Here is a 25,340-nt window from a genome sequence, read left to right on the forward strand (position 1 = left end):
GTTTCTGGTTCCTGTCCCTCAGAGGGCTGACTCTTGCTCTCAGCATTGGTCCTTAAATGGTTTGCTTGGGTGTGTGGCAGTAATTCACCTGGGAGGAACCAGTTCCTTCATCAGGGCTTTGAGCTGGGGGTAAAGGAGGAAGTCTCTCACCTCCATTCCTGGCAGGGGTCGGATAGGTTCTTGGATTAAGGAGTTCCCTCAGCCTTCTGCCCCTCCACTTTGTGGCCTTTTTTTCCTCTAGTGGACTGAGATCTTGGAAAATTAGGATCATACAGTTCCTCTGTGAACAGGAGTCCAAGTTCCCCACCCCTCCAGCCCTGGAAGTGACAGGGAATGGAAGAGTCTGGAAGCAAGGGAAGTCTGAAGGGGTGGCAGGATGCAGTAGAAAGGCTGACTTTCTCTGTTGGTTAAATCCTCTACTCACTCGTTTAAGTTTAGAAAAGGCTTTTAACCTGTCTAAATCTTTCTCATCTGTATCATGGAGATAATGTCTCCTTGCATGTCTGTTTTGAAGCTAAAACGCAAAAACACATGGGAAGGGCTTAGCAACATGCCATCCTTCAAAACCAACACTCCGGACAACAGGAGCCGCGGGCACATGTGAGCTTACACCAGACAATGCCTGCGTGCTGCCCTCTCCCGCCTACTCACAGGGCCCCACACACCAGGCAGCTGTCCTTGTCTTGATCTCGCACAGTTCAGGTTGCTGCAGGTACAGTGAGGACAGACGGGGGCAAGGGAGGGCTACAGTACAGGCTCGGGGTAGCCATCTACCTGCAGGTCCCGAATGGTGAAGGGCTCCTCAAAAATATAGGCGGCATCAGCCCCAGCTGCCAGGCCAGCCATGGTGGCCAGGTAGCCGCAGTAGCCGCCCATCGTCTCGATGATGAACACACGCCGCTTGGTGCCTGCTGCTGACTGCTTGATGCGGTCACAGGTCTGGCGAGACAGTGGGTCACAGTTAGAGAGATGGGGTCTGGGCTCTGCTGCCTGTCACTTCTCTGGCCCTTGCCACGACCCCGCTCTGGAATGCTCTCCTCTCCAGGTAGGCCGGGCCGCGAGGCCTGGTCAACTGCTTGCCTTCAGGGGTGGCAGGCACATAGGCCCACCAGGCTGTGGAACCCTTCTCCTCAGAAAGAAGCTGTACTCCTCCTTTCTGTTGCTCAGGGTAGGGAAATTAGGCCCTAGACCCTCAGGAAGGAGAAACCATGGCATGCAGAGTACTGGTGCCTTTCCAGGTTGGAGACGCCCAGGGGAGAATGAGCCCCACATGTGGTCGAATAAGGCCTGCATAAAGGCCTGTGCTTCCAGAAGCACTCTTCAAGCACTCACTTGGTTGGTACCAAAAAAGTGGCTCACTTTCTAGGAGCACATGCAGTCCAGGGGCTGCAGTCCCGGCCAGAGGCCTGGGAGGTAGCAGCAGGGACTCACCGTGCAGATAGTGTTCAGGGCTGTGTCAGCCCCCACACTGAAGTCGGAGCCGGGGACATTGTTGGAGACCGTAGCAGGGATGACCACAAACGGGATGCACAGCTCATCAAACTGCTTCCTGCCCTCCATCAGTTCCAGGCCCCCGGTGTAAGCCTGAGAAGAGTGGCGAGGGCAGCAATGAGGGGAGAGGGAGAGGCGGGGGAGGAGGGGAGGAAATGCGAGGGCACTCACCTCAAAGCCCCCAATGATGACAAGGCCCTGAATGTTAAATTTCGTGATGTTGGCACTGATCTGCTCAAAGCTCTTCTTGGGGAGAGTCCTAGTAGAATAGAGTGGGGCAGGGGTGGGCAATGAGGTGATGGGATTTGGAGAAGGGACAGCAAAATCCAGGGAGAGAAAAGCCAGAATTAGAAGAGTGCTTTATGTATAATTTCTTGACTTGTGCCTCCTTCCTTCCTCATGCCACCTCTCACCACTGTCCACGGGTCCACCTTGGGGCTTTACGTGCCCAAAGCTGCTAAAAGAGTTCTGCAAGAGCATGCTTGCCCCCACTGAGGCCACTGTGGGCTTGGGGACCAAAGTCCCAGACGATAGCAGTGTAGATGCTGACCAAATGAACTGACACCCATATCTGAGGGACATCTTTAGGGGTAACTAGGAGGAGTGCTCCTATGATGCCCCTTACCTTTTTGTCCCAAGTTTGGAACCACCTTGGCCAGTCCAGCCCCCTACATAGCTCCAGCCAGCTTCCTCGATCTGCAAGAAAGGTCACACAGGTGTGCACTGTGAACTGACACCACTTCCTGTGTTCTGAGCCCACCCCAACAGCCCCTGGTGGGAGAAGAAATGCCAGGCATCGGCCTTTCCCCACCTTGATGAACTTCCTCCACTATTACTGCTCATCCACAAATATTAAGTGCCTACTGATGCCAGACACCGCACTAAGCTTTGGGATAGAGAAATAAGGTATGTGATCTGCAAATGGTTCATTTCAGTGGCTCCTGCCTATTCATACTGCCCTAAAATTAAGTATTTACTTCTGTTCAAAACCTTAGAGGAAAACAAGGTAGAGAATGGAAGGGGAGGTTGGGGGGTCAGGGGGCAAGAGAAAGGAGAATGGACAGGTCCCCCCTGCTACACTTAACATCCTTGCGATGGCTCCTTGGCCCCAGAGTATGTGCCCTCTGTCCTTTTAGTCCCCATACCTGACCCTTGGCCAGGCCCTCGAAGCCATCGTGCACAACCAGCACCCGGTTGCCTTGGATGAGGCCAATTCTCACAGTGGAGCGCACGGCAGCGTTCATGCCTGCAGCCGGGGCCCCAACGTTCATCACGGCCACTGTGTGTGTGCTACCCTGGGGAGAAAGAAGCGGAAAGGGAGTGGGGCAGAGACAGGGACCAAAACCCCAGCAGAGAGAAGGGGGCAGGTCGGTAAGGGGAGCTTGATCCCGAGTCCCTGGTGGTCCCACAATCAGGACACGTGCCTCTGGATAACACCCCCCTTACCCTAGGAACTCTGGCATAGCCTGTTCCCTCATGCTAGGGAAGCAAAACTCTATCACTGATCAATAAGCAAAGCTCTGTCCCTAAGCCCACACATCACTCGTTATGTAACGAATGAGAGCTTCCAAAGCATGATCCTCGGGCCACGTGATCTTTATGCCATTAAACCTGGGCCCCTGCCCCAGATCTAAATCCTCTCTGAGGGAAGGACCCAGCAATCTGCATGTTTAATAAGCAGCCCATATAATTCTGATATACCCCAAATACTGAGAACCACTACCACAATAGAAGTGGCTAAAGTACACTCAGACGTGGTTATTCCCAGATTTGCCCAGGGGGGAAAAAATTCCCATTCCTTGCAAACTACCTTGTCAGTCCTAAACTGGGTGTGGGTCTTGGGTTCGAGACGCCTGGGGCACACTAAGAACATGGAGCCGGAATCTGGGGTGGCTGAGCGATTTCTTAATAGGGTCAGGGGCTTGGTACCAAAGATGACAAGGGGCAAGGAAGCTGGCCAGGCTGTAGGCTGTGTGGAATAAAAGTAGCACTTCGTAGAAGGAGACTGGGAGAAGGAGAGAGTCAAGGGCGGAGAACTCACCGGTGCCTTCGTGACTGGGGGTCTGACATGAGCCAGAAGTTTGTATACCTCCCAATTGTTCATGAAGCTCCTGTAAAAAGTAGAGAGAGAGAGCGGAGTGTCTCCAGGCCACTCCCCATGCCAGCAGCCAAGGGGGTCTGAAGTTTTGCTCGTGATGTGAAGTTCCACAGGGCGAACCCCGAAGGATATAACTGGGACACAGCAGGGACTAGGTTGGGGCTTAAAAGGGGCCACTGATTAATCCAACCCTCCCTGAGTGCTCTCCTTCCAGCCCCGCACGCAGCATGAGATGCTGCGCTTTCCCTAGAGAAACAGAAAACCTAGCTGGAATCAACACACAGAGACACCACATTACAGAAGATACATCCCAGGGAGAGACCCCAGGGATGTACTGTGCTTCCCGGTCACCTCCCCACCCATTCTCCTGGAGAAGAAACTGTTGCAGCGACAATAAAACACCCCTATTTTGGGTCTGAAGCTATATCTTTTTTTATTTTTTATTTTTTTATTTTTTTATTTTTTTTGCTTCATTCCAGTATCTGATTTCTGTAGCTAGGGAGCTTCTGGTCATTCCCTCACCGGCCTCTCAGCTTCATGGCTTCATCAAATTTCCTGTCGTTCATGGCCTTGGTCACATCCTTGGTCTGAGGAAGGAGCACAGCTAGAGTCACAACCACAGGGCAGGGCTCTCCGCGGCTGGATTTCTATCCCATAGGAACACCCGGCCCGTCTCCATGGTTATGACTGGTTCCTGCCCACCAGGCACCCCACCTGCTCCATGCCCCCCGACCTTGCGCAGAGAGAAGTATCTGTTTGTCCTCAGTTTGGGGAAGAATGAGCAGCCAGAGGAAGGAGCCAATTCAATGCTCTACTTACTAGAACATGGGCAGAGTGGAGGAGTGCTCACAGAATAGCATCTCCCTCTATGCCACGCCCATGCCACAACCTCAAAGCAGCCTCTAAACTGAGTAAAGGAAGACAATCACCCAGAGAGCACAGTCAGGAAGAATGGCCAGTCCCTGCCATGTGTTTCCCAGCTACTGATTTCTTCTCCATGAGCCAGAGCTTTCGCTCTTGGGCTTCCAGAGACACAGTTCCAAGCAAGGTTCGAGTAGATCTGTGCGGCAGGTGGCTAGGACTCCCCGAGTCTCCGAGAGAAGCAGGGCAGGAGATGGGGGGCCCTCAGCACTGTGCATACAGACCAGCTCCAAGGATGGGCCGGACCCCTGAGCTCCCAGCCGCGATGTCTGCTCTGTGGTAGCAGAGGAGCAAGTCCTTCCTGTAAGAGCCACCTCTCCCTGAGCACTGAGCATTTTCCAGGTACTGCAGCAGACCCTTTACAAAGCGTCCGGCCACTCCCTCTACTAGCCTTCAGGGTGAGCGTCAGAAACCTCGTTTTGGTTCAGAGAAACGTGGTCAAGGTGGAAACTATAGAAACATATAAGCCAGCCAGCCAGACCTTACTACTGTCCCTGCTTTTCATAGTGTTTGGAGAGCTACTGCATTCCTCTTCCCATGAAGATGTGGTGAAAGCAATTGAGGTTGGATATTATGTGATGTTGGGTCTCATTACTTGGTGGGATACAGCATCTGTCACATTCTTTAGGAACAGTTACAGAAGGGGACCCTGAGACTCAGAGAGGAGACCGCTCCCATACAGAGCCTATTATGTTCTTTCCCCATCTGACTCCCCTGCTGTCTTTCCATCTGTTCCTTGCTCCACTGGCCTTGGAAGTGGGTCTCTTTCCCTCTCAGCTCAAAGACAGGCTCAGGGCTCTTAGGAAGTGGGGTTGAGGTCAGTACTTACCACCTGGACACACTCCATGAGGGGCAGGCGCACAGCCTGGTTACCAGAGAGGCTCACCACACAGGCTGGGGTGTCTGGGGTCCCCTCCAGAAGTGCCATCACGGCTTCCACACCCATCCTGCTGCCCTGCAGGAGCCCAGGGAGCAAAGGCAAAGTCTGGGTCAGGCCTCCCGATCTGGACTCAGCCTGGAGAGCCAGGGCACTCAAGGCCTGTCCAGATCACAGGGCTGAGCCACGTATCTGAGGACTACAGTCAGGAACTTACTGGACTTTCCCTCCCTACTCAGATTTCATCTAAGCTTGATGATTCCTCATCCCCTTGCCATTAGAATTCTATCTGATTCCAGAGAAATGTGTCCACTGTAGTAATCAAGGAGGTTACTGAGGCTTAATAATTGATAAAATAAGGAAGAGTATGGTGTCTCTCTTCCAATGAAAGTAGGATAAGAGGGTTCAATTTGAGAGTCTGAAATTAGATCTTAATAATGGTATTAATGCTCAAAGCAGAGATCTGGGAGCTCATCGTTTGGGGAGCATAGAGTTTCCCACCAGTTTTTGCAACAGAAGGGAACTGATACATGTACAGGAATGGGTCAAGGGCCGGTGCCATCAGAGCATGGTCAGTGGGGTGCGCCCCTGTCACGGCGAAGTGCAGTTCTGTAGGCTATGAATTCCAACATGTGAGGGCCTCATAACCCCATGACTTACCAGGATTCGGTCAAAGGCTGATGGGGTCCCACCCCGCTGCACATGCCCCAAGACAGTGACCCGAGTGTCATATCCCAGACGCTTTACCACCAGCTAAAGAGACCAAAAGAGAGACAGAGACAGGGATAAAGAGTCAGAGGCTGAAAACAAGTAGAGACTAAGATAAACCCAAATGGCTCAACCTCTTATCTTATCACAATTCCTTGGACACCAGGAGGCAAGAAACATCGGGAGAGATGTACAGAAGGCCTAAGGGGAGACTCAGATCACTAGGGAAGGGGGCAGGGGATGGTGTCCAAGCCCTTTCTGGGTTCTTCCTACTTACATTCTTGATGTCCTCAGAGGTGATTGGTTTCCCATTCTTGTCGATTGCACCTTCAGCCACAATGATGATGTTGAGACGAGAACCACGGGTCCTTGTCTGGTCAAGAGCAAAGAGAAGAGAGCTCAGTGGAGGGAAACTGATGTGAAGGCAGCATCAGTGGAACAGGCGGGGTTTTTTTAAGGGCAAAATAAAGTGCCAGTACCTCACTGAGCCGGCGACAAAGATGTTCCTCCCAGTCATCATCTGGCGGACACTCAGGAATAAAAACCCAGTCAGCCCCGCAGGAGAGGGAGGTGACAAGGGCCAGGTATCTGAGATGAGAGGCAGAAGCATCACGCTAGGAGCCACAATCCATGAACAGCCTCACCCATACCCAGCAGGTCTGCCTGTCCCCATAGTCAGTGGAAGGTCTGAAGGTCTGTGGTTTCCTTCTTGGGGTGAGGTATCTTCTTGAGACAGCTTCTCAGTGGGCCTCTGTCCCTGAGGAGCACCTTCTAGTCATGCTCACCTACCAAAGCAGCTTCTAGTCTCAGAGCACTGTGTGTCCCTTCACACTGGAGTGTGCCTGGGCCCATACACACAGGCACAACCCCACACGTGTGGGTAGGTGGGGGGTTAGGGCTGGAAGCAGGGAAGCAGAGGAGCATGTACACCTCCAAATCTGCTACCCCTGGGAGACCTCCTTGGACTCTCCGGGGAAGAGAAAGCCATTGCTGGCACTGCAGAATCAGTGACTCCAGATGGGGATCTTACCCACAGTGCCGGCCCATCACTTCTAACACAAACGTCCTCTGGTGGCTGCAAGAGAGAGACAAAAGGCTTACACAGTCCTCATGTCCCTGTGGCCAGGATCAAGCTGCCACCCGCATCCAAGCCATTAAAGCTCCCTGGGAGATGCATTTATGCTTCCAACAGGCTTCCAACAAGCTTCCTGAGAGACCAGGGAGACCCGGAGAAACACGTCAGCAGTACATTGTATCAGTCCTGTGGCTCTGTTTCAGGGAGCGAGGGGGCCCGGGAAGGGAGGGAAAAAAGTGAGGTCTCGACTGGCCCGGAATCTCCAAGGATTACCCTGGGAAACCATGACACTCTGTCCTTCCTTCTCACACTCTCAGAGTGGTGGTGGTGGCCACCACAGTCACTATGACTTGGCTGAAAGGGTGGCTGAGGTTGGGGCTCCCTGGATTCATCTCATATTGGCCCCTAATCATTTGGGAGACCCCCTGGGTATTAAAGCCCTCAGAGCTACAGTGTGGACAGTGCACTAGACAGCGACAAGAGGCAAACGCACAGCATGTAGACGGCAGCGCAATTTCGGGGCTCCAGGGATAACTCTTCATTAAAAACAGGATTCTGGCCCCAGGAAACTGGTTGTTAGAGTCTACAGCTCCAAAGCATTCATCTTCCCTAGACCCCAGCCCTTCAGCCAGTCCCAGCTGCCACCCTCCTACACTGCCCCTTACCTCTGAGCAGTAGTGGTGATGGCATCCACGATCTCTATGATACGATGCAGGGCAGAATCGGTGCCGATGGTCATATCAGTGCCGCAGAAGTCATTGTCAATCGAGCCCACCAAGCCCACGATGTTCAGGTAGCTGGACTTTGTAGCCTCCTCTGCTGTGATCTTACCTGACAAAGACAAGCGAACCAGAAGCCACTGGGTGAGGTGCCTTGCATGCCAAAAGAGCAGGTGACTGGGGAGGGAAGGATCTGCAGCCAATGGGAACCATAAGCAATGGCAGAACAAGGAGGCCAGAAACTGTCCGTTTGCATCTAGGTAATGACTTCCTCCAGTGGGAGGACAGGGGTGTGTGCAGGCGCACAAATCATACTTATGACAACAACGTCTCACCCGCTTTCTGGAGGTCACTCAATAAGTCACTCCACTCAGAACGGAAGGTGTCAGCCCCAGTGAGGCTGCCATCACCCCCAATGACACACAGATTGGTAATCCCACGCTTCACCAGGTTGTGGGCAGCTCGCAGTCGCCCCTCTCGTTCCCGGAAGTCCTTGCACCGGGCACTTCCAATGACTGTGCCTCCCTGTGGGGAAGAGGTAGAAGTCAGCTCCCCAGAGGACACGGCCAAATCTGGGCTCAACATGCTAAGATTTCCTCCATTCCAACACTGTGATGGGCTGTCCTAACCACATGCCTTTCTAGAAAGGGCCCTGACATCCTGAAGGGCCATCTGTCCTTTCTAGAAGAGAGAGAAATGATAGTGGCTGAGCTGTCATAGGGTTACTCCTTATATTCTGCTATACCTCTTTGAAGACTAAGATCAACCCATTTCATTGAAGACTCTGTCATCAAAGTGATTATCCGCAAGGACAGCAAAGGAATACATACATGCAGTTGGCTTTTGGAATAATCTCCATCTTTCACAAGAAATAGCACTGGCTTCAGTCCTGGAAATTCTCCCTAGTGACCTGACTTCATCAGACTGCATCCAAACTATTCTTAGGAGCTCATCCCAATGTGCTTGGTAGTACCTTTTCCCTCTTGAACTCACTGATTTCTAATGGCAACCAGGCACTGCCAATTTCCTCTCTGCTCCTCAGACTATGGTGCTAGTGAGAGGAAGCACAATACCTAGGTATTCACAGGAAAAATAGCTCTGAGTATTCCCAGGAGCATATAGATACCCCGAGAGAGCTAAGTAACTGGCTCCATGCCTTTGGGAGTATTGATGGAGAATTCTGGCTCATTCTCAGACCACTTTACTGCAGGCATTATTGCTTATAGAGAACTTTCACGAAGTACTGCACATTAAAATTTTTCCTATGGATTCTTAGAGGGTTGAAGTAAAGAATGGGGATACAAATGTAATTTGCAGATTTTTCAATAAATCAGAAAATAGGTATATGACTTAGATAAAGTGGCACGAAGGGTTCCAGATATAGTCAGCATCATCTTGGGGTGTTTTCTGGAAACTCTGAAATGCTATATTGGTTCCTTCCTCCCTTAAACACTTTGGTTTCAGGTGACATTATCTCCATCACATGAGGACTGGCAGATTTCAGCTCTACTTCTGGCTCTGGCTCCAGTCCTCTGGTAAAATTATTTTCATGGCCAGGCCTTCCCCGTGATCCCAAAGCAGGTCCTGCTTACATAGTGGCTCCTCAAGTCTTGCCTATGACCTTTCTATAAAGAGCAAACTGTCCTGTGACCGCATTCCCGTCCCCATGCCACCCTAGGAAAACAGGGACATATTTTCAGACTCAAAGAGTAAAGGGCAGTCATGGCACCTCTCTTGTCCTAGAACCCTTCACATCGAGCCACATGGGGGGGACGTGAGCAACCATGAGGCCAAACCAGAGTGGGGTGCAGCAAGGACAAACATAGGACAGAAGTCTTCAGGAACATACCAGCTGCAGCATCATCGAAACACTCTCCCAGGTGGCCTCCCTGATGTGATCTCCGCCATCCACCAGGCCTTGGTAACCCTGTGGGGCACATTACACCCATTCAGCCTCTGCTAGGCCAGTTCTCCTAAACCCCCACAATTAAGACAGGGTCCTGGGAAGAAGTTCTCAGAATCAAACCACCTCCTCCCATTACTGTTCCTGGATGCCCACGACACTCTTAAATTTAACACAGTCCAAGGAAGAAGACATCAACTTTCAATGCTCTCTTCTAGTTTCTTACAATCTCAAAAGGGCAGGATGTCCTTCCTGATATTTCATCCTAATTCCCCCTTCTTCTGGCTCATCCCATGTCCTCCAATCTGCTTCCCAGGGAACTAAATAACAGATGGCTTTGATAATAGCAGAGGGAAAAGAGAAGGGTGTTGGAGGGAAGGAGGGAGAGAAGTGGGACTTGAAAAGAGGAAATTGGGAAGAAAGCAAATAAATCTCCTAGAGCGAAGAGCGGACAAAGAACGAGAGGGAAGGGAGAGAATGGTAGAGGAGTTAGACCCTCAGAAGGTTTAGGAAACTACAGAAACCTGATGAGACTTTTCCTTCCAAAGGTTCTATCTCTGGATATACTAAATTTTCTGTGAAATACTCTGAAATGAGGTACTTCTGTCCTAAATTGGACAAGCACCATGAGGACCCAGTCTGCAGACCCCTAGATCCCACCATCATTATCGGAGACTGGAGTGGCAGGGGATACTCATGGAGAGGGGGAGCCAAGACAGGTGAGACATAGCATGTAACTGGGAGGAGGAAGGAGAAAGTAGGGAGGGAGGAGCAGAAAACAGAGAAAGAATGACGAAGAACAAAGTGGAGAACCAACCTCATGGACAAAGAAGACGCGGGCACCAGTGAAGATACCAACTCGAACCACAGCCCTGACAGCAGCATTCATACCTGCAAGGAGGGAGGAAAGACAAGAAGGAGAAGTTAGTCCTCAGAAAAGCAGCCTGGACTACAAGATATGACCCAGTCCTTTTCTTAGGCTTTTCTCTGAATCTAGAATACTTCTCTCCTCCAAGTCTCCCAGACTCCCCACTAACACTGAATTACCATGTTTAGTGTATATGTAGCTCCAGATATCTCTCCCTTTCCCCCAAATCCCATCTTTCCTAAGACCTTTCCTCACCAGGGCAATCCAGGGAATCATCATCTTGAATGCTTACTGTATGTAGTGTTAGACACTGCTAAATGCTTATCAAACCTCATCTCATTGACTCCTATCCACAACTCTGAAGCTGCCTCCATTTTACAGATTTGAAAACTGAGGTCCAAAGAAGCCACAGTCACAGAGCCACTATCTCCACTGGGAGAAACAATTAGGACTGACACTAATTGGGACTAAAACAGAGAGGAGAGCCTTTCCCCTTTCTCACACTTAAGCATCATTCTTTTCCAGTAGCTACTGGAAAAGTAGCTACTCAGTGGCAAGAACAGTCTCTACCATGGATACCGTGGAGGAAACACCCCCCACAACACACGACACACGGTGGAAGCTATAAAGGCCGGAATATTAGAACCAGTGCTACTGATAACTGTACGAAGTAAGCAGGGCTTCCCTGGTGAGAGATGGAAGACACTCCCGAGACTTGACCCCAGTAAGCCCCTCCTACCTTGTAATGGGAGGAGGGGCTCACCGTGATGCTCAAGGAATCTCAAAGCCAAGATAGATCAATTTCTTGTGAACCATTTGAACCACCTTCCCTCAGATACCCCAGTTCATTTTTTTGTTTCAATCTCAAGTCTACTCCTAGGGTCCTTAATCCTGGCTAGAGAAACGCCAAATTCCAGTGAGCACTAGGGAAACCCGTAGTTAGAAGAATCCACAGCAGCAAACTAAAATCCATCAAGAACTACTACAAAATCCCAAACTGCCTGGAATGGAACAGATTAAAAAAGACCAAAATGTCTGGGGTCTTTTGGGGGGGGGGCAGTTTGCAGGCTGACAAGATTTGGTATTAGATGGCTATAAGGGCCAAATCAGATCGAAGGGCCATTCACTCATTGAGCAAATATTTATTGAATACATGCTCCAGGCACTATATAGGCACAAGGGAAATGGTAGTGAATGATACAGTCTAGGGATACAAAATCAAGGTAATGGTCCTCAAGACTTGCAAAGAATATAATATGGTTACAACATGGATCCCTACAAAGGGGATATGTACAAAGCACAGTGGGAACAAGGAAAAGGAGCATCTCAACTGGAGGAAGTCAGGACAGGTTATACAGAAATGACAGCATTTGACCTAAGACCCAAAGGATAATATCCTTATAAATCTCTTTTGTCAGATGGACACTTTGGGTGAGTGTTCCAGGCAGGAGAATAGCACAAATGAAGGCAAGAGTCAAGAAACCACCTTAGGTGGAGGCCTGGGTGGCTCAGTCAGTTAAGTGTCCGCCTTTGGCTCAGGTCATGATCCCAGGGTCCTGGGATCGAGCCCCACATTGGGCTCCCTGTTTGGTGGGGAGTCTGCTCCTCCCTCTCCCTCTGCCCCTCCCCTGACTTGTGCTCTGTCTCACTGCATGAGATGAAGCCACACACAGCTGGGCAGGCACCCGAATGCCACATAAGGAACTGTGACTCTTATTCTGTAGGCCAGGGTTCGACTGGAGATCCATGGGTGGTGGTTTCGGGGACTTCATGAACCCCATGAAACTACGAAAAGTGTTCTGGGCACAGGAATTTCATTTGGGAGAAGGTCCGTAGCTTTCATATGATACTTAAAGGGGTATGTGACCTAGAAAAAAAAAGTTGCAAATGATGGGGAATCTTTGCAGACTTTCAAGAGCAGAGAGGCATGATGCTCTGTGCGCATCAGAAAGATCACCATGGCAGCAACATGGAGGATGCAGGGGAGAGTGGCATTGGGGACAAAAAGGAGACAGTGGACGGGAGACACCTCAGAAGCAGCACAGCTATGCAGTTAGATTTCAAGGTGTTGGAGAGGGGGATGGAAATGCACCAGGAATGATTCAGGCACGGGGCACAATGGTGGTGCAATTAACCGAGTGGAGGCGGGTTTTGAGTCAGACAGGTGGGGGTGCGGATGACACATTCATATTGGGAGACAAGGAGCTTGAAGTTCTTGTGGGACATCCATGTGGACTTGGAAGAGGCTGTCTCAAGAGAATATGTAGAATCCAAATGGGAAAGACAAGGGATGGAACCCAGAGGAAAACCAATACTGAAAGAAAGGGCAGGGGAAAATGGGATCCAGGAGGGAGACTGAGGAGGAGCCGCAATAAAGACAGATGGAAAACCAGCTTAGCGATGTCTTGGAAGCCAGAGGGGACAGTTTCAAGAAGCTGGAACAATGCTGAAGGCTCCCAAAACTGATCTCAGATAAGAACTGAAAGATTCGGCTTGCCTACAAGAGGTCCTGGTGAGCAGCGCTGTCAGAGTCTAGAAGTCTAGGTTCACATTCTCAACTTGAAGGGATCAAAATGGAAAAATCTGTGATGGAAGCAGGCTTCTCAGGAGTTTTAGGAAAAGCCTGTGTTTATGAAAAGAGCAAAGTCAGAGTCAATGCATAGCCATCTGTGCTCTAGGAAGGTGGAATAAAGTCTGTAAGATCAGAATAGAAATGACTGTGGTTTATTCATTTTCTAGACTTTGACAAGGCCTTTGGGATTCTCTTTGGGATACCTGGAGTTCCAGAGCACGAGCTCTGGCCTATCCTTAATTTTAAAAAATAAGGAAAAAGCATTCTTCTGAAATTTGTAATTTAGAATGTTGTTTCCCACTCCTTAACTGAGTAAGAGTAGGGGAAAAAAGACTTAAGAAAAACAAATGACTTAAAAGGTTTTAAGTGTAAACAATGGCTGTCAGGTAGGAAATATCCAAATTCATTGGGCAGAAGAAAATTCTTTCTCTTCTCTCCTCCCTTTACCTTCTCACCTCATCTTATCAAACTCCAGAGGTCATCCTTTCTGCCTCTAAGTTTGACAGCTATTTTCCTAGAAACCAAGTTTTAAGACTCCCTTCATCCCCTATACCGCATCTCAAACCCCCAGTTCCCTAGAAATCTCAGACTGGGATGTATACTAACTTTTACTAGGGAGTCCCAGCAATTCTTTGGGCTCTCCTACTTCACATTACTGGCCTATTCTGGCCCCAGACCAGTCCTGGCCAGGCTCTCCTTAGCTGTTCCACGTTGCCCTAAATAACCCTGTGTTCGCAGCTGTCTCACTTATTAGAAGCAAGACGAAGGATAAGATTACAGGCACCACCCAGGGGGTATTCTGGGTACAGCGAAGAGGGGCTCTGGAGAACATCAGAGGCACGTACTCTGGAGTTTCTAATTACAGCCTGTAGGGAAGAGGCGTTGGGGAGAACTACGGTTCTACGGGTGATGGGTCCCTATCACATGAGACAGAAACAAACTAATAAATGACTTGGTCACTACCTTTTTGAAAGCAAATGTTAAAAAGTTTCTTTCTACCTTAACTGAACTCTGAATGGAGGGGCGGGAGATCCTTTAAATTCCAACATGAGAAATAAATGTTAGACCTAAATTACACTTCTGAATATGTAATTCAAGTTATGAATCCTAGAACAGCAATCCAGAGAAGTCATCGAATCCCTATTCCTGTAAACCTCTAAAACCTTTGCAAACAGGATAGACATGCATTCGGAATGGTCTGCCCCTCTGAGGACATAGGGCCAGAGCAGACAACTGAGATCCTTTCCAGCAGAATAAGCCAATGTCAGAATTCCCAATGTGGTATGACTGAGCAGAGCTGGGGCCATTCCTGGGCTGAAGCGGGAATTAGGATTTGTATCTACTCAGACCAGCTTCTGAACTCAGGCTGCTTTCTGGCCTCTCTTCTACCTTAAAAAGTTACGAGCTTTGCTGAACTCAGGGAATGACAGAGCTGTGGCCTGTCTGGATTTTATAGATATTCTCATTCTCCCATATGGCCCACAGCCTCTGGGGAAAAATTATTTCTATGCTCTGCTCTCCCTAGGAAAACTAAAGATCGTGAAACTGATCTCTGGGCAGGCCACTGCTGTATTTGAGCTGCTCCTTCAGCTGGGATCTCTCGGCTCTGCTTTGAGTTTTCTGCTTTGCTTCCTGCCTCTCTCAGTTTCATCCCGTCCCAACTGCTCCCGTGCACCTGTGATGTTATGTGGCCTCCCAATGGGATGTTTCCTTGGAGACACCGTGCCTGTCACAGGACCCCACAGGCCTGGGTCCAGCTGGCCCACCGCAAATCAGCTAATGCTAGCCTCTGCCTCCAGGAAGGATGATCTTCCTGTGAAGCAGGTGACAGTCCCTCTAAAATGAAGGTTCTGCTCAGGATCCGAAGTTAGAAGGGCTCTGCTGCTCTTAGACTCAAGTTAAATCCTAGGGGTGTGTGTGTGTGTGTGTGTGTGTGTGTGTGTGTGTCTCCTTTTTTTTTTTTTTTAACCACTTCCCCCTCTCCAGAGAGCCCTTCTTTTTCATAATTTCCTAACCTCATATACCTCCCTTGGATTTTCAGCAAGCTCCTGCTTCGCTTCATCCAATTTCACAACCCATCCTACCAAGGTTTTAGGGTCAACATTCAAGAGTTTATGTAGCATGGGAGTCTTTCCAGGAGAGAACAGAGAAGCAAGAGAAGCCAGCCAGCCTCAAGCAGGGCTCTGCATTCCCAATCCAGTCACCATTCCTGAACTCAGACTTCTCAGCCCTCCTCCCTAAGTGTCTTCGTTCTAGCATTCTCATGTTCATAATATATATCACAGGTGTAACTCAATAAACATTAGTTTAAAACATATTTAAAATCTAGATTTACTAATAACACTCGTGAGAAGGACTGTAAGAGCGAAGACAACCTGTGACCTTTTCGTCAATGTATCCTTAGTGCCCACCATCCTGCTTGCTACACAGGTGCTCAATAATTCCCTTTGCACTTAATTAGAAATATGTTTATTTAGCACTTACTATGTACTAGGCACTGTTGAAGCAAGAATCCATTCAATGAAGAGTTCAGTTTCTTGAAATCTACCTTGCCTGGGAACTTTTCCCTGGTTAGTCCTACTAAAGCCTAACGTTTCATAATATAAGTGGGTTCTGCTTGTTTAAGGCACACTTGATTATTGTTATTTATGAACCTCACAGAAGAAATGTAGAAACACTCTAGAAATGTATGTTACCTCTCCTCCTAGAACTATAAGTTCCCCAAGGAAATCAACTGTTTCAAAACACACGGGACAAGGCCCCAAACAAAATGGGTGCTTAACACAAAGTCTGGGAAGCCTAGAGAGACAGAGGAGTGGAGTGAAGGGGAAACCAGCTAAAATCTCTTTCCTTCTCTCTTTTTCCAGCACAGTGTCCATGTCCTGGTGTCCCTCTCAAAGACAGTCTGCCTCTCTTCAAGGTATTATAAACTAGAATACATGAGACCACCAAACGAGAAAAAAAAAAAAAATCACATTCTCTACCTCCCACTTCATTTTGCCATATACCTGATTCTCCTGACCTGCAGGTTTCTGGGACTCAACCCAGAAAGTGGTTCTCTCCGGCTTTGCTGTCTGCCCAACCCACCCCTAGACCCCTATGGGTCTGTACCAATTAACTGCTGCTGTTCCTGTTTGTTGGAGGGCTGAAGGAATGGAAGAGGAGGAAAAGGCCAGAGAAAACAGAAAACGGAGCAGAACTGTGCCTACTAGAAGGGAATGTGCAATCGGAATGAGATGCTGGACCCTGGCCAGTGCAGCAGCCCCACAGACATCAGAGGCAATAACTGAGGCTCTACGTAGAGTCCATCAAATCCCAATTCTGGTCCCTCCCTTTCCCCACTACTTCGGTGTCCTAGAAATGAATCCACCTACTGCTTTCTCAACAACTTTATCTCTTTAGTTTCTTTCTAATGCGGCTTGAGGAAACACCTGTCTTTCAGGTACCAAAAGACCCAAATGGTCCCAAATCTTCAGAGAAACCTGGAAAGAAGTTATATGAAGATTTGAGTAAATTACAGCAAACAATATCCAGAAGCACTAGGGGACTTAGACCTGACAGAGAATTTTGGGAAGACCCAGGATTCCAGCGTGAATCTACAGCAGGAGGACATTAAGGAGGACAGTTCTTGTTCTACAAGTGAAGGGAGTCAAGAAATTCAAGGGGGCCCACCAGCCATGTTTTCTGTCCGTCCCCAAGCAGCACCTTCCTCCTTACCTTGGGCATCCCCACCAGAGGTTAACACGGCGATGGCTTTGCCGATCCCCAGGGTTTTGGCTGCATGGTGCTCTTCATGGGTCATGATCCACTCTGAAATTCAAGGGAATGACCCGTTAAGACACAAGTAGATCGAGGTGCTCGGGGAAATGGCTGTTTGACTGGTGAGAGCCGCCTCAAGTCAGACTCTCTCACTATACTAAGTCTGGGCTTTACAGCCTGGGTGCTTTGGACTTCTTCCAGAAGAAGGCCACACCCCCGCAGAGTGACAGGCTGAAATGTCACAGTAATCACATCCAGCACCACAAAGGTCCTAGCTAATCCCTCCCACCTCAATTGGAGCCTATTTGGAGAACAAGCTAAGGTCAAGGGGAAGGGCAGTTCACTGAACAGAAATGAGAAAGCAGGGAGGAAAGTCAAGTTCACTTCAAGGGGAAGAGAGGAGCTTTCATGAAGGGAAAGGCTGTTGCAGACAGCAGGACCCTGATGAGGTTTGGGGCACTGACTGAGAACCTGCCAGATGGAAGCAGGAAAGCAAGGGTGGGCTGGGTTACGGTGAAGATCAGGGTTCAGTTGTATGGAATCGAGCTAAGCTGGAGCTAGAGTTTGAGGTTCAACATGCACATTTGAGCTTGCACAAATCAATGCTTCAGGCTCAGGGACGGTTAAAGACATTCCAGGGCTTCTCTCGTGCTCTCAGGCTCCCTGCCTCCTGGGCATCTCCTGACTCCCCTTCAGGCCTTGCACCTCACACACGTTATCCGGCAGGAAGAGTAACAGAATCATCGCCACATTTGCAGGGATAGGGACACATGACATGTGACCACCTTCCTATTTTTGTCTGCAAGTCTTATTTATCTCTCTCACAGGAACACGCAAGACACGCTTTCATATCCTTAAAATGTCAACAGAATCATCACTCTCCCGGTTACCCAGGCTAAAACCTAAATTTTTAAATTTATCTCCTCCTTACTCTCAGAGTCAGAATGGTTGCCAAATCCTTTTCTTCTCCCTTCTATCTGCCCTTACCCTTCTCTTCTGTGCGATCCTGGCTGCCTCTCTCCACCGGAACTGCCTACAATAGCTGCTCTCCCTCTGTTGGTTTCCCTTGTCCACTCTATCAGAGACACAAAACAAACCTCCACAGAAGGTCGGCGGACCCTGGGGCCTCAGTGGAGAGAGGATGCATTCACCTGAATGGGGCCTAATGACCTTTAAGCACAGCTCCTATTTCTGCTCTGAATCTGGGGAAATCAGGGGAGGGGAGCTGCTGATAAAGACACACATCAACACACAAATCCACACACGTGTCCATAAAATACATGCAACAGGACACTCATGAAGACACACCTACACAAACACACATAGTATTATTAAGGGACACAGAGCCTCACAAACTACACGTAATCTGTGCTTGCTTCTTGAGTCAGCGGTCCAAGCTTCCATGATCTGGCCCTTGCCTACCGCTTCAACCTTTGCTCCCATGAATTTCCTGCTCCATCATCACTTGAACATTACTTTGCTCCTCCCCACATGTGTACTTGGGCACACTGATCCCGCATCCAGAAAGCCACCCAGGCCCTTTTCCCCAGATCGATAGCCCAGTCCATCATTTAAGACCAGTCCTAGTCACAACCTTATTAATACTAAGTCTATTAAGCCTTCACTGACAACCTCACAGGTCAAGGAGTTTCTTTTGGGACTTCCTCTCATCACATATTGTCTGGTACTGGATCATTCATTTAGCATTTAATCACTACTTTATGTGATTTTTAAAAATTTATTATTTATTTGAGAGAGAGAGAGAAAGAACACAATGGGGAGGGACAGAGGGAAAGAGAATCCCAAGCAGACTCCCTGCTGAGGGCAGGGCCCATCTTGGGGCTAGATCACAGGACCCAGAGATCATGACTGGAGCAGAAATTAAGAGTCAGCTGCTTACCCGGGTGAGCCACCTAGGCGCCCCTATGTGGTATTTAAATTGCTTCTCATATATTGAAAAGAAGGTCGGACTAGATCAGGAGTCAGCAAGCTATATAGCACATGGACCAAATCTAGCCCCTTCTATGATTTCATATGGCAGCAAACTAAGAAACGTTTTCATGTTTTTAAATGGTTAAAAAAAACAATTTCATGACATGTTGAAATTGCATGAAATTAAAATTTCATTATCCATACCACTCTCATTCTTTCACACATCATCTTATGGCTGTTTCTGACTACCATAACCGAGTAGATTATGGGGACAGAGACCAGATAGCCTGCAAAGACTAAAATATTTACTATCTGGCCTTTTACAGAAAGTGTTTGCAGACCCCGGGATAGATGATTGCTATAAGCCATTTTCCCTAACTAGACTGAACAATCCTCCAGGGAGGGATCATGTTCATTTTTAAAAAACTCTCCCACAGCTTTCCAAAGCCTGGTGAAGTCTGTGCACATCACAGTTCAATAAATCATTACTGAAAGCATTAGGGAACTGACAAACAATACAAAATGCACACAGGCATATGAAAACTTTTATTTAATATGCTTAGATACATAGCTCCATACTCTATTTCTAACACATACAAATAGGACTTTAAAAAGCATATAATGACAAACAGTGAAAGAAATACAATAAACAGACATGGATGGAGACACTCTCCTAATAACTAGAGTGTTCATGTTCAATTTTCTGCCATTCTCAAAAAAAGAAAGACTAACTAGCTAGTGCAAATAGGAAGGCAAAAATTGGGGAACAGAAGAACAAAACGTTGAGTATGCTAATCCTATTTCCCTTGAGTTTATTCCTCTCATTCACCCTGGGAGCTCCTCACTTACAAACCCACACTCTGATCTTTCACCCCTGGGGGCTTCCCTGAGGGAGAGAATTCACCAGGGGGAAGGTTAGGAGTGCTGACCTGCAAACACAGCTCGGATTCTTTTGCATCTCTAAACCAGTTATAAAGGCACGGAATACCAAATGTACGCAGATTCATCTATAAGCATCCTTACAGATTCACAGTGACACACACGTAGAAACACAGGCATAAAATCTAAATATAAAATCCCATGTGTGTAGATAAGCGTGCGGGAGGGAGAAATACAGGGAGACAACATCACAGGTGCACTGATTTGAATTGGACACGTGCCAGGATAGGAGTCAGGCAGCCAAGGGCAACGAGGTCCAGCAGTACTGATTCCCAGGGATGGGGGCTGCGCGTGCAAGCAGAGGGAGCTGAGCCCAAGAGCTAGGATTCTTCAGGACGGCCCTACCCATCCCCCCTCTTCCCTCCAGCTTCACATGCCATACCACCTCTTCTTTTCCCATCCGCTCCTTCCAGTTCTCCCCACCGCCTCCTCCCAGCACAGGGATCCCCACCTCGCTCTCAGCTTTCTCCCTGGGTCTTTACCCAAGGGCCCCTCTTGCCTTTTAGTCTCAGCTCTCCTCCGCCACGGCTTCCTTGCAGACTGTCCTTGGGGAAGGGGGAGGGGAGCTTGGCGACCGCGGGGAGGAGCCAGGTGGAGGCACCAAGGGAGGGGAAAGCGAGGCTGCCCAACCTCCACTGGCTGATGCTGCTCCCGAGGCTCCACCTCCTCCCTCTCCTCTTTCTCCTCCCGTCCCTCCTTCTCCCAAGAACGGCTCAGATATGGCATCAGCTTAATCTCGTCATTCCACAGAAGGTTCTCGGGTCCCCATCTCTGTCTTGGGAACCCTCAGCTCCTGTACACAGTGGGAGTCAGAAATTATTTAGTTGCCTCCCGGGTTGTTCTTGGAGACAGCTTGTTCCTAGCGGGGACGGACTGAGACGCCCTGCATTCAAACACCCTCCACAACGAGTCAACTTCCCCGAACGGCCGGATGCGTTTTCTCTCACCTTTCCCCCTCTCTAAACATTTACGGAAAGTCTTTCTGCCGGGGTTTGTGTTAGGTGCTTAGGGATGAAAAGGTAAAGGAAATAGAGTCCCTGCCCTGGAGGAACGTTGAACACCGGTATTTTCTTTAGAAGGACCTCAAAAACTCCTTTTACATGTATGTACCTTTCTCAGAGAAAATCCGGGGGGCTACAAAGCAAACGGCATCCACCGCGGGAACTTGGGCCAGAACTAAAGACGCCTCTTTTCTTCCGTCCTCTTTATTCCTTCCTCTCTCCACCCAGGGCTTTGTGGCAATGCCTCTCCGAAGGCGTCTCTCCTCTCCTGGCTCTTCCCACTGCTCTTCCTCTTACTTGTTTTTGTTTCTGCCCCTGTATATTCTGGCTGCAATTAGTAAGAGTTAAAATGAAGGCACTGGAATACAGAAAACTTTTGTGGTGCAAATGTTACCATCAAAAGACGACCTATAGAAGAGGATAGAAAATTTGCAAATCATATATGTGATAAGGGCCTGGTTTCCAGAATATGTAAATAACTCTTCCTATTCGATAATAAAAGGACAATAACCCAGTTCAAAAATGGGCAAAAAGTCTGAACAGATACCTCACCAGTGAAGATATACAGATGGCAAATAATCATACAAAATGATGGTCCACAGCATTCTCATTCGAGAGCCACAAATTAAAACAGTGAGATATACTACATATCAGAATGGCTGGCATCTAAAAAGCAAAAAACAAACAAACAAACAAACAAAAAACCTTGACAATACCAAGTGCTGACAAGAATGTAGAGCAACAGGAACCCTAATCTTTTGTTGGGAATGCAAAATGGTACAATCATTTTAAAATGCAGTTTGGCAGTTTCTTACAAAACTGAATATAACCTTATTATATTCCAGCAATTGTACTCCTCTAAGTATTTATGCAAATGGACCAAAAACTAGACCCACAAAGAAACCTGCACACATATGTTCATAACAGCTTATTCATAATTGCCCAAAACTGGAAGCAACCAAAATGTCCCTCAAAAGGTGAATGGATAAATTGTGGTATATCAATTCAATGGAATATTATTTAGCAATAAAAAGAAATGACCTATCAAGCCAAGAAAAGGCAGAGAGGAAACTTAAAATATATATTGCTTAGTCAAAGAAGCCAGTCTGGAAATGCTACATACTGTATGATTTCAAGGAAATGACATTCTGGAAAAGGTAAAACTATAGAGATGGCAAAAAGATCAATGGTTGTCTAGGGCTGGGAGTAGAGAAGGAGTAATAAGTGAAGCACAAGGCATTGTTAGGTCAGTAAAACTACTCTCCATGATGCTATAATGTTGGATACATGACATTATGTATTTGTCAAGACATAGAACTTACAACACAAAGTGAAATTTAATATCAACTATGGACTTTAGCTAATAATAATGTATCAATATTGGCTTATCTTTGTAACAAATGGACCATACTGATTCAAGTAGTAATAAATGGAAACTGACCATGGGAGAGGAAACTGTACAATCTGCTCAATTTTCTGTAAGCCTAGAACTTCTCTAACAAAGTCTACTCATTTAAAAAGCATACTTTGTTCAATGAAATATCTAATAAAATTGTAATATTAAAACACAAAAAAATAGGCAAGGGTTTACAGAGACATTTTTCTAAGTAAAATATGCAAATAACCAATAAGCACATAAAATGATACTCAACATTACCAATCACTAGGAAAATGCAAATTAAAACCACAATGAGATTCAACTTCACACCTATTAGAAGGACTATTTTTAAAAAAGGGGGAGTAACAAGTATTGGAAAGAACCTGGAGAAACTGGAACCCTGTGTATTGCTGGTATAAATGTAAAATTATATAGTCACTATGGAAAACAGTTTGGCAATTCCTTGTGTTAAACAGAGTTACCATATGGCTTAGCAATTCCACTCCTAGGTATACAGCCAAGGAAAAAGAAAACATATGTACACACACACACACAGACACACACATATAAATGTGTATACCAATGGTCATAGCAGCTTTATCATAGGCAAAAAGTGCAAATAGGCCAAACATCTACCAACTGATGAAAATGTGGCATGTCCATACAATAGAATATTACTTGGCAATAAAAGAAAATGAAGTACTGATACATGCTATAAAATGGATAAACCTTAAAAACATTATGCTAGGTGAAAGAAGCTATTCACAAAAGACCACTACCATACGATACCATTTATATGAAAAGTCCAGAACAGACAGATCTATAGAGACAGAGAGTAGATTAGCAGTTACCTGGGGCTATGGGGAAATGAGGGGTGACCGCCAATGAGGACAGGATTTCTTCTGTGGGTGATGGAAATGCCCTAAACTTAAAATGACTGCAAGCCCTATGAACATACTATATTCCACTGAATGACAGGCTTTCACTGTAATGAAGTTGAGTTTATCAATTGTAGTTGGCACTTGAATAATAAGAGGAAACCCATGCAGTCTAAAAAGCTATGTATAAATTTTGGCTTCCCAAAAACTTAATTATAGTTCACACTCAAACACATGGGTTTGAACTGCATGGGTTTCCTTGTGCATAGTTAATAGTTACCACTAACAGTAGTTAAATTTGTGGGGAGTCAGAAGTTAATAGGCTGATTTTCAACTGCACAAGGGGTTGGTGCCCTGAAGCCCCATGTTGTCCAAGGGCCAACTGTACTAACAGCGTGCTGTTGACTGGCAGGCAGCTTTACCAACAACATAAACAGTTGATTGACATGTATGTTGTATGTTGCATGTATTATATACTTTATTCTTATAATAAAGTGAGCTAGAGAAAAGGAAATGTTATTAAGAAAGCCATAAGGAAGAGAAAATATGTTTACAGTACCATAGAAAGTCTGTGTATATGTGGACCTCCATAGTTCAAACCTGTGTTGTTCAAGCGTCCACTGTATTTCTTCCATGAATAATATCTTCAGAATTGCATCTAAAAAGGCATCACCATACCCTAAGGTCAACTAGGTTTTGTCCTATATTATCTTCCAGGAATTGTATAGTTTTGCATTTTATATTTAAGAGATAGAAAAGAAATTTCCACTTATGTCATAAGAGATATTGATCTGTAGTAATCTTTTCTTTTAAAGTCTTTTTCTGGTTTTGGTATTATGGTAATGCTGGCTCACAGAATGATTTAGAAGTTTTTTCTCTGCTTCTGTCTTCTGAAAGAGATTGTAGAAAACTGGCAAAATCTCTTCCTTAAATGTTTGACAGAATTCACCAGGAATATACCTGGGACTGGTGCTTTCTTTTTGACAAGTTATTAATTTTTTTGAAAAGTTATTATTAGTTCAATTTCTTTAATAGATTTAGGCCTATTCAAGTCACCTATTTCTTCTTGTATGAGTTTTGAAACACTGTGTCTTTCAAGGAATTGGTCCACTTCATTTAGGTTATTAAATTTGCGGGCACAGATTTGTTCAGAGTATTCTTTTATTTCCTTTTAATGTCCCTGGAATCTGTAGTGACATCCCCTCTTTTATTTCTGATAGTAATAATTTGTGTCCTCTCTCTTTTTTCCGTATTTAGCCTCATTAAAGGCTTATAGGTTTTATTGATCTTTTTGAAGAACCAGCTTGTGGTTTCATTGATTTTTTTTTTTCTTTTAAAAAGTTTTGTTGATTTCTGCTCTCTTTTCTTTTTTTTTCTTTCCCTTGTGGGAGGAAAGGTCAGAGGAAGACATAGAGAGAGAGAATCTTATGCAGGTTCCACACACAGCAAAGAGGGGGATGCAGGGCTGAATCTCGTGACCTTGAGATCATGACATAGGCTGAAATTACACCAATTTCTGGTCTAATTCTTATTTTCTCTCTCTCTCTCTCTCCCTCTCTCTCTTTTTCGTTGGATTTAATGTGCTCTTCTCTAATGGTTTCCCAAGTTAGAAACTTCAATTATTGATTTTAGACCTTCTTCCTTTCTCTTACATGCATTCAATATTATAAATTTCCCTTTAAGCACTGCTCCCACTGCATCCAGTAAATTTTGCTAAGTTGTATTTTCATTTTCATTTAGTTCAAAATATTCTTAAATTTCTTTTGAAAATTTAAACTTCTTTGACCTATGTGTGATTTATGTGTTGTTTAAATCTCATATATCCTCACAGTTATCTTTCTGTTACTGATTTCTAGTTTAATTCCATCATGGTCTGAGAGCAGACATTGTAGGATTTCTGTTTATCTATTTATTTTTTAAGATTTTATTTATTTATTTGACAGAGAGAGACACAGCGAGAGAGGGAACACAAGCACAAGCACGGGGAGTGGCAGAGGGAAAAGCAGACTTCCCGCTGAGCGAGGAGCCCCATGTGGGGCTTGATTCCAGGACCCTGGGATCATGACCTGATCTGAAGGCAGACGCTTAACAACTGAGTCACCCAGGTGCCCCATGGATTTCTGTTCCTTTAGATAAGGTGTATTTTATGGCCCAGAATGTGGGCTATCCTGGTGAATGTTCCACGTGAGCTTGAGAAAAATGTGTGTTCTGCTATTGTTGG

General features: G+C 46.7%; 1 protein-coding gene across 5 annotated transcripts in view; it reads right to left on the bottom strand.

The window, feature by feature from the left end:
• PFKM (phosphofructokinase, muscle) overlaps positions 1-25,340 on the bottom strand; it is a 45,235-nt gene that overhangs the window by 4,911 nt on the left and 14,984 nt on the right. For 3 of the 5 annotated variants that reach the window (XM_059185522.1, XM_059185525.1, XM_059185521.1), the window contains 17 exons: positions 16,950-17,042; positions 10,610-10,683; positions 9,739-9,816; positions 8,225-8,414; positions 7,836-8,001; positions 7,126-7,170; positions 6,575-6,683; positions 6,373-6,468; positions 6,048-6,140; positions 5,340-5,465; positions 4,112-4,176; positions 3,533-3,602; positions 2,637-2,786; positions 2,117-2,187; positions 1,663-1,750; positions 1,432-1,584; positions 775-939 (listed from right to left, as the gene is read on the bottom strand). In XM_059185522.1, coding sequence (XP_059041505.1) covers positions 775-939; positions 1,432-1,584; positions 1,663-1,750; positions 2,117-2,187; positions 2,637-2,786; positions 3,533-3,602; positions 4,112-4,176; positions 5,340-5,465; positions 6,048-6,140; positions 6,373-6,468; positions 6,575-6,683; positions 7,126-7,170; positions 7,836-8,001; positions 8,225-8,414; positions 9,739-9,816; positions 10,610-10,683; positions 16,950-17,042 — 1,832 coding nt within the window. Of the gene's footprint in view, positions 1-774; positions 940-1,431; positions 1,585-1,662; positions 1,751-2,116; positions 2,188-2,636; positions 2,787-3,532; positions 3,603-4,111; positions 4,177-5,339; positions 5,466-6,047; positions 6,141-6,372; positions 6,469-6,574; positions 6,684-7,125; positions 7,171-7,835; positions 8,002-8,224; positions 8,415-9,738; positions 9,817-10,609; positions 10,684-16,949; positions 17,043-20,313; positions 20,336-20,361; positions 20,516-25,340 lie in introns of those variants that run through there. The other 2 variants (XM_059185523.1, XM_059185524.1) reach the window with 2 other exon arrangements.

The sequence above is a fragment of the Mustela lutreola genome, chromosome 8, assembly GCF_030435805.1.
Source record: "Mustela lutreola isolate mMusLut2 chromosome 8, mMusLut2.pri, whole genome shotgun sequence".
NCBI lineage: Eukaryota > Metazoa > Chordata > Mammalia > Carnivora > Mustelidae > Mustela > Mustela lutreola.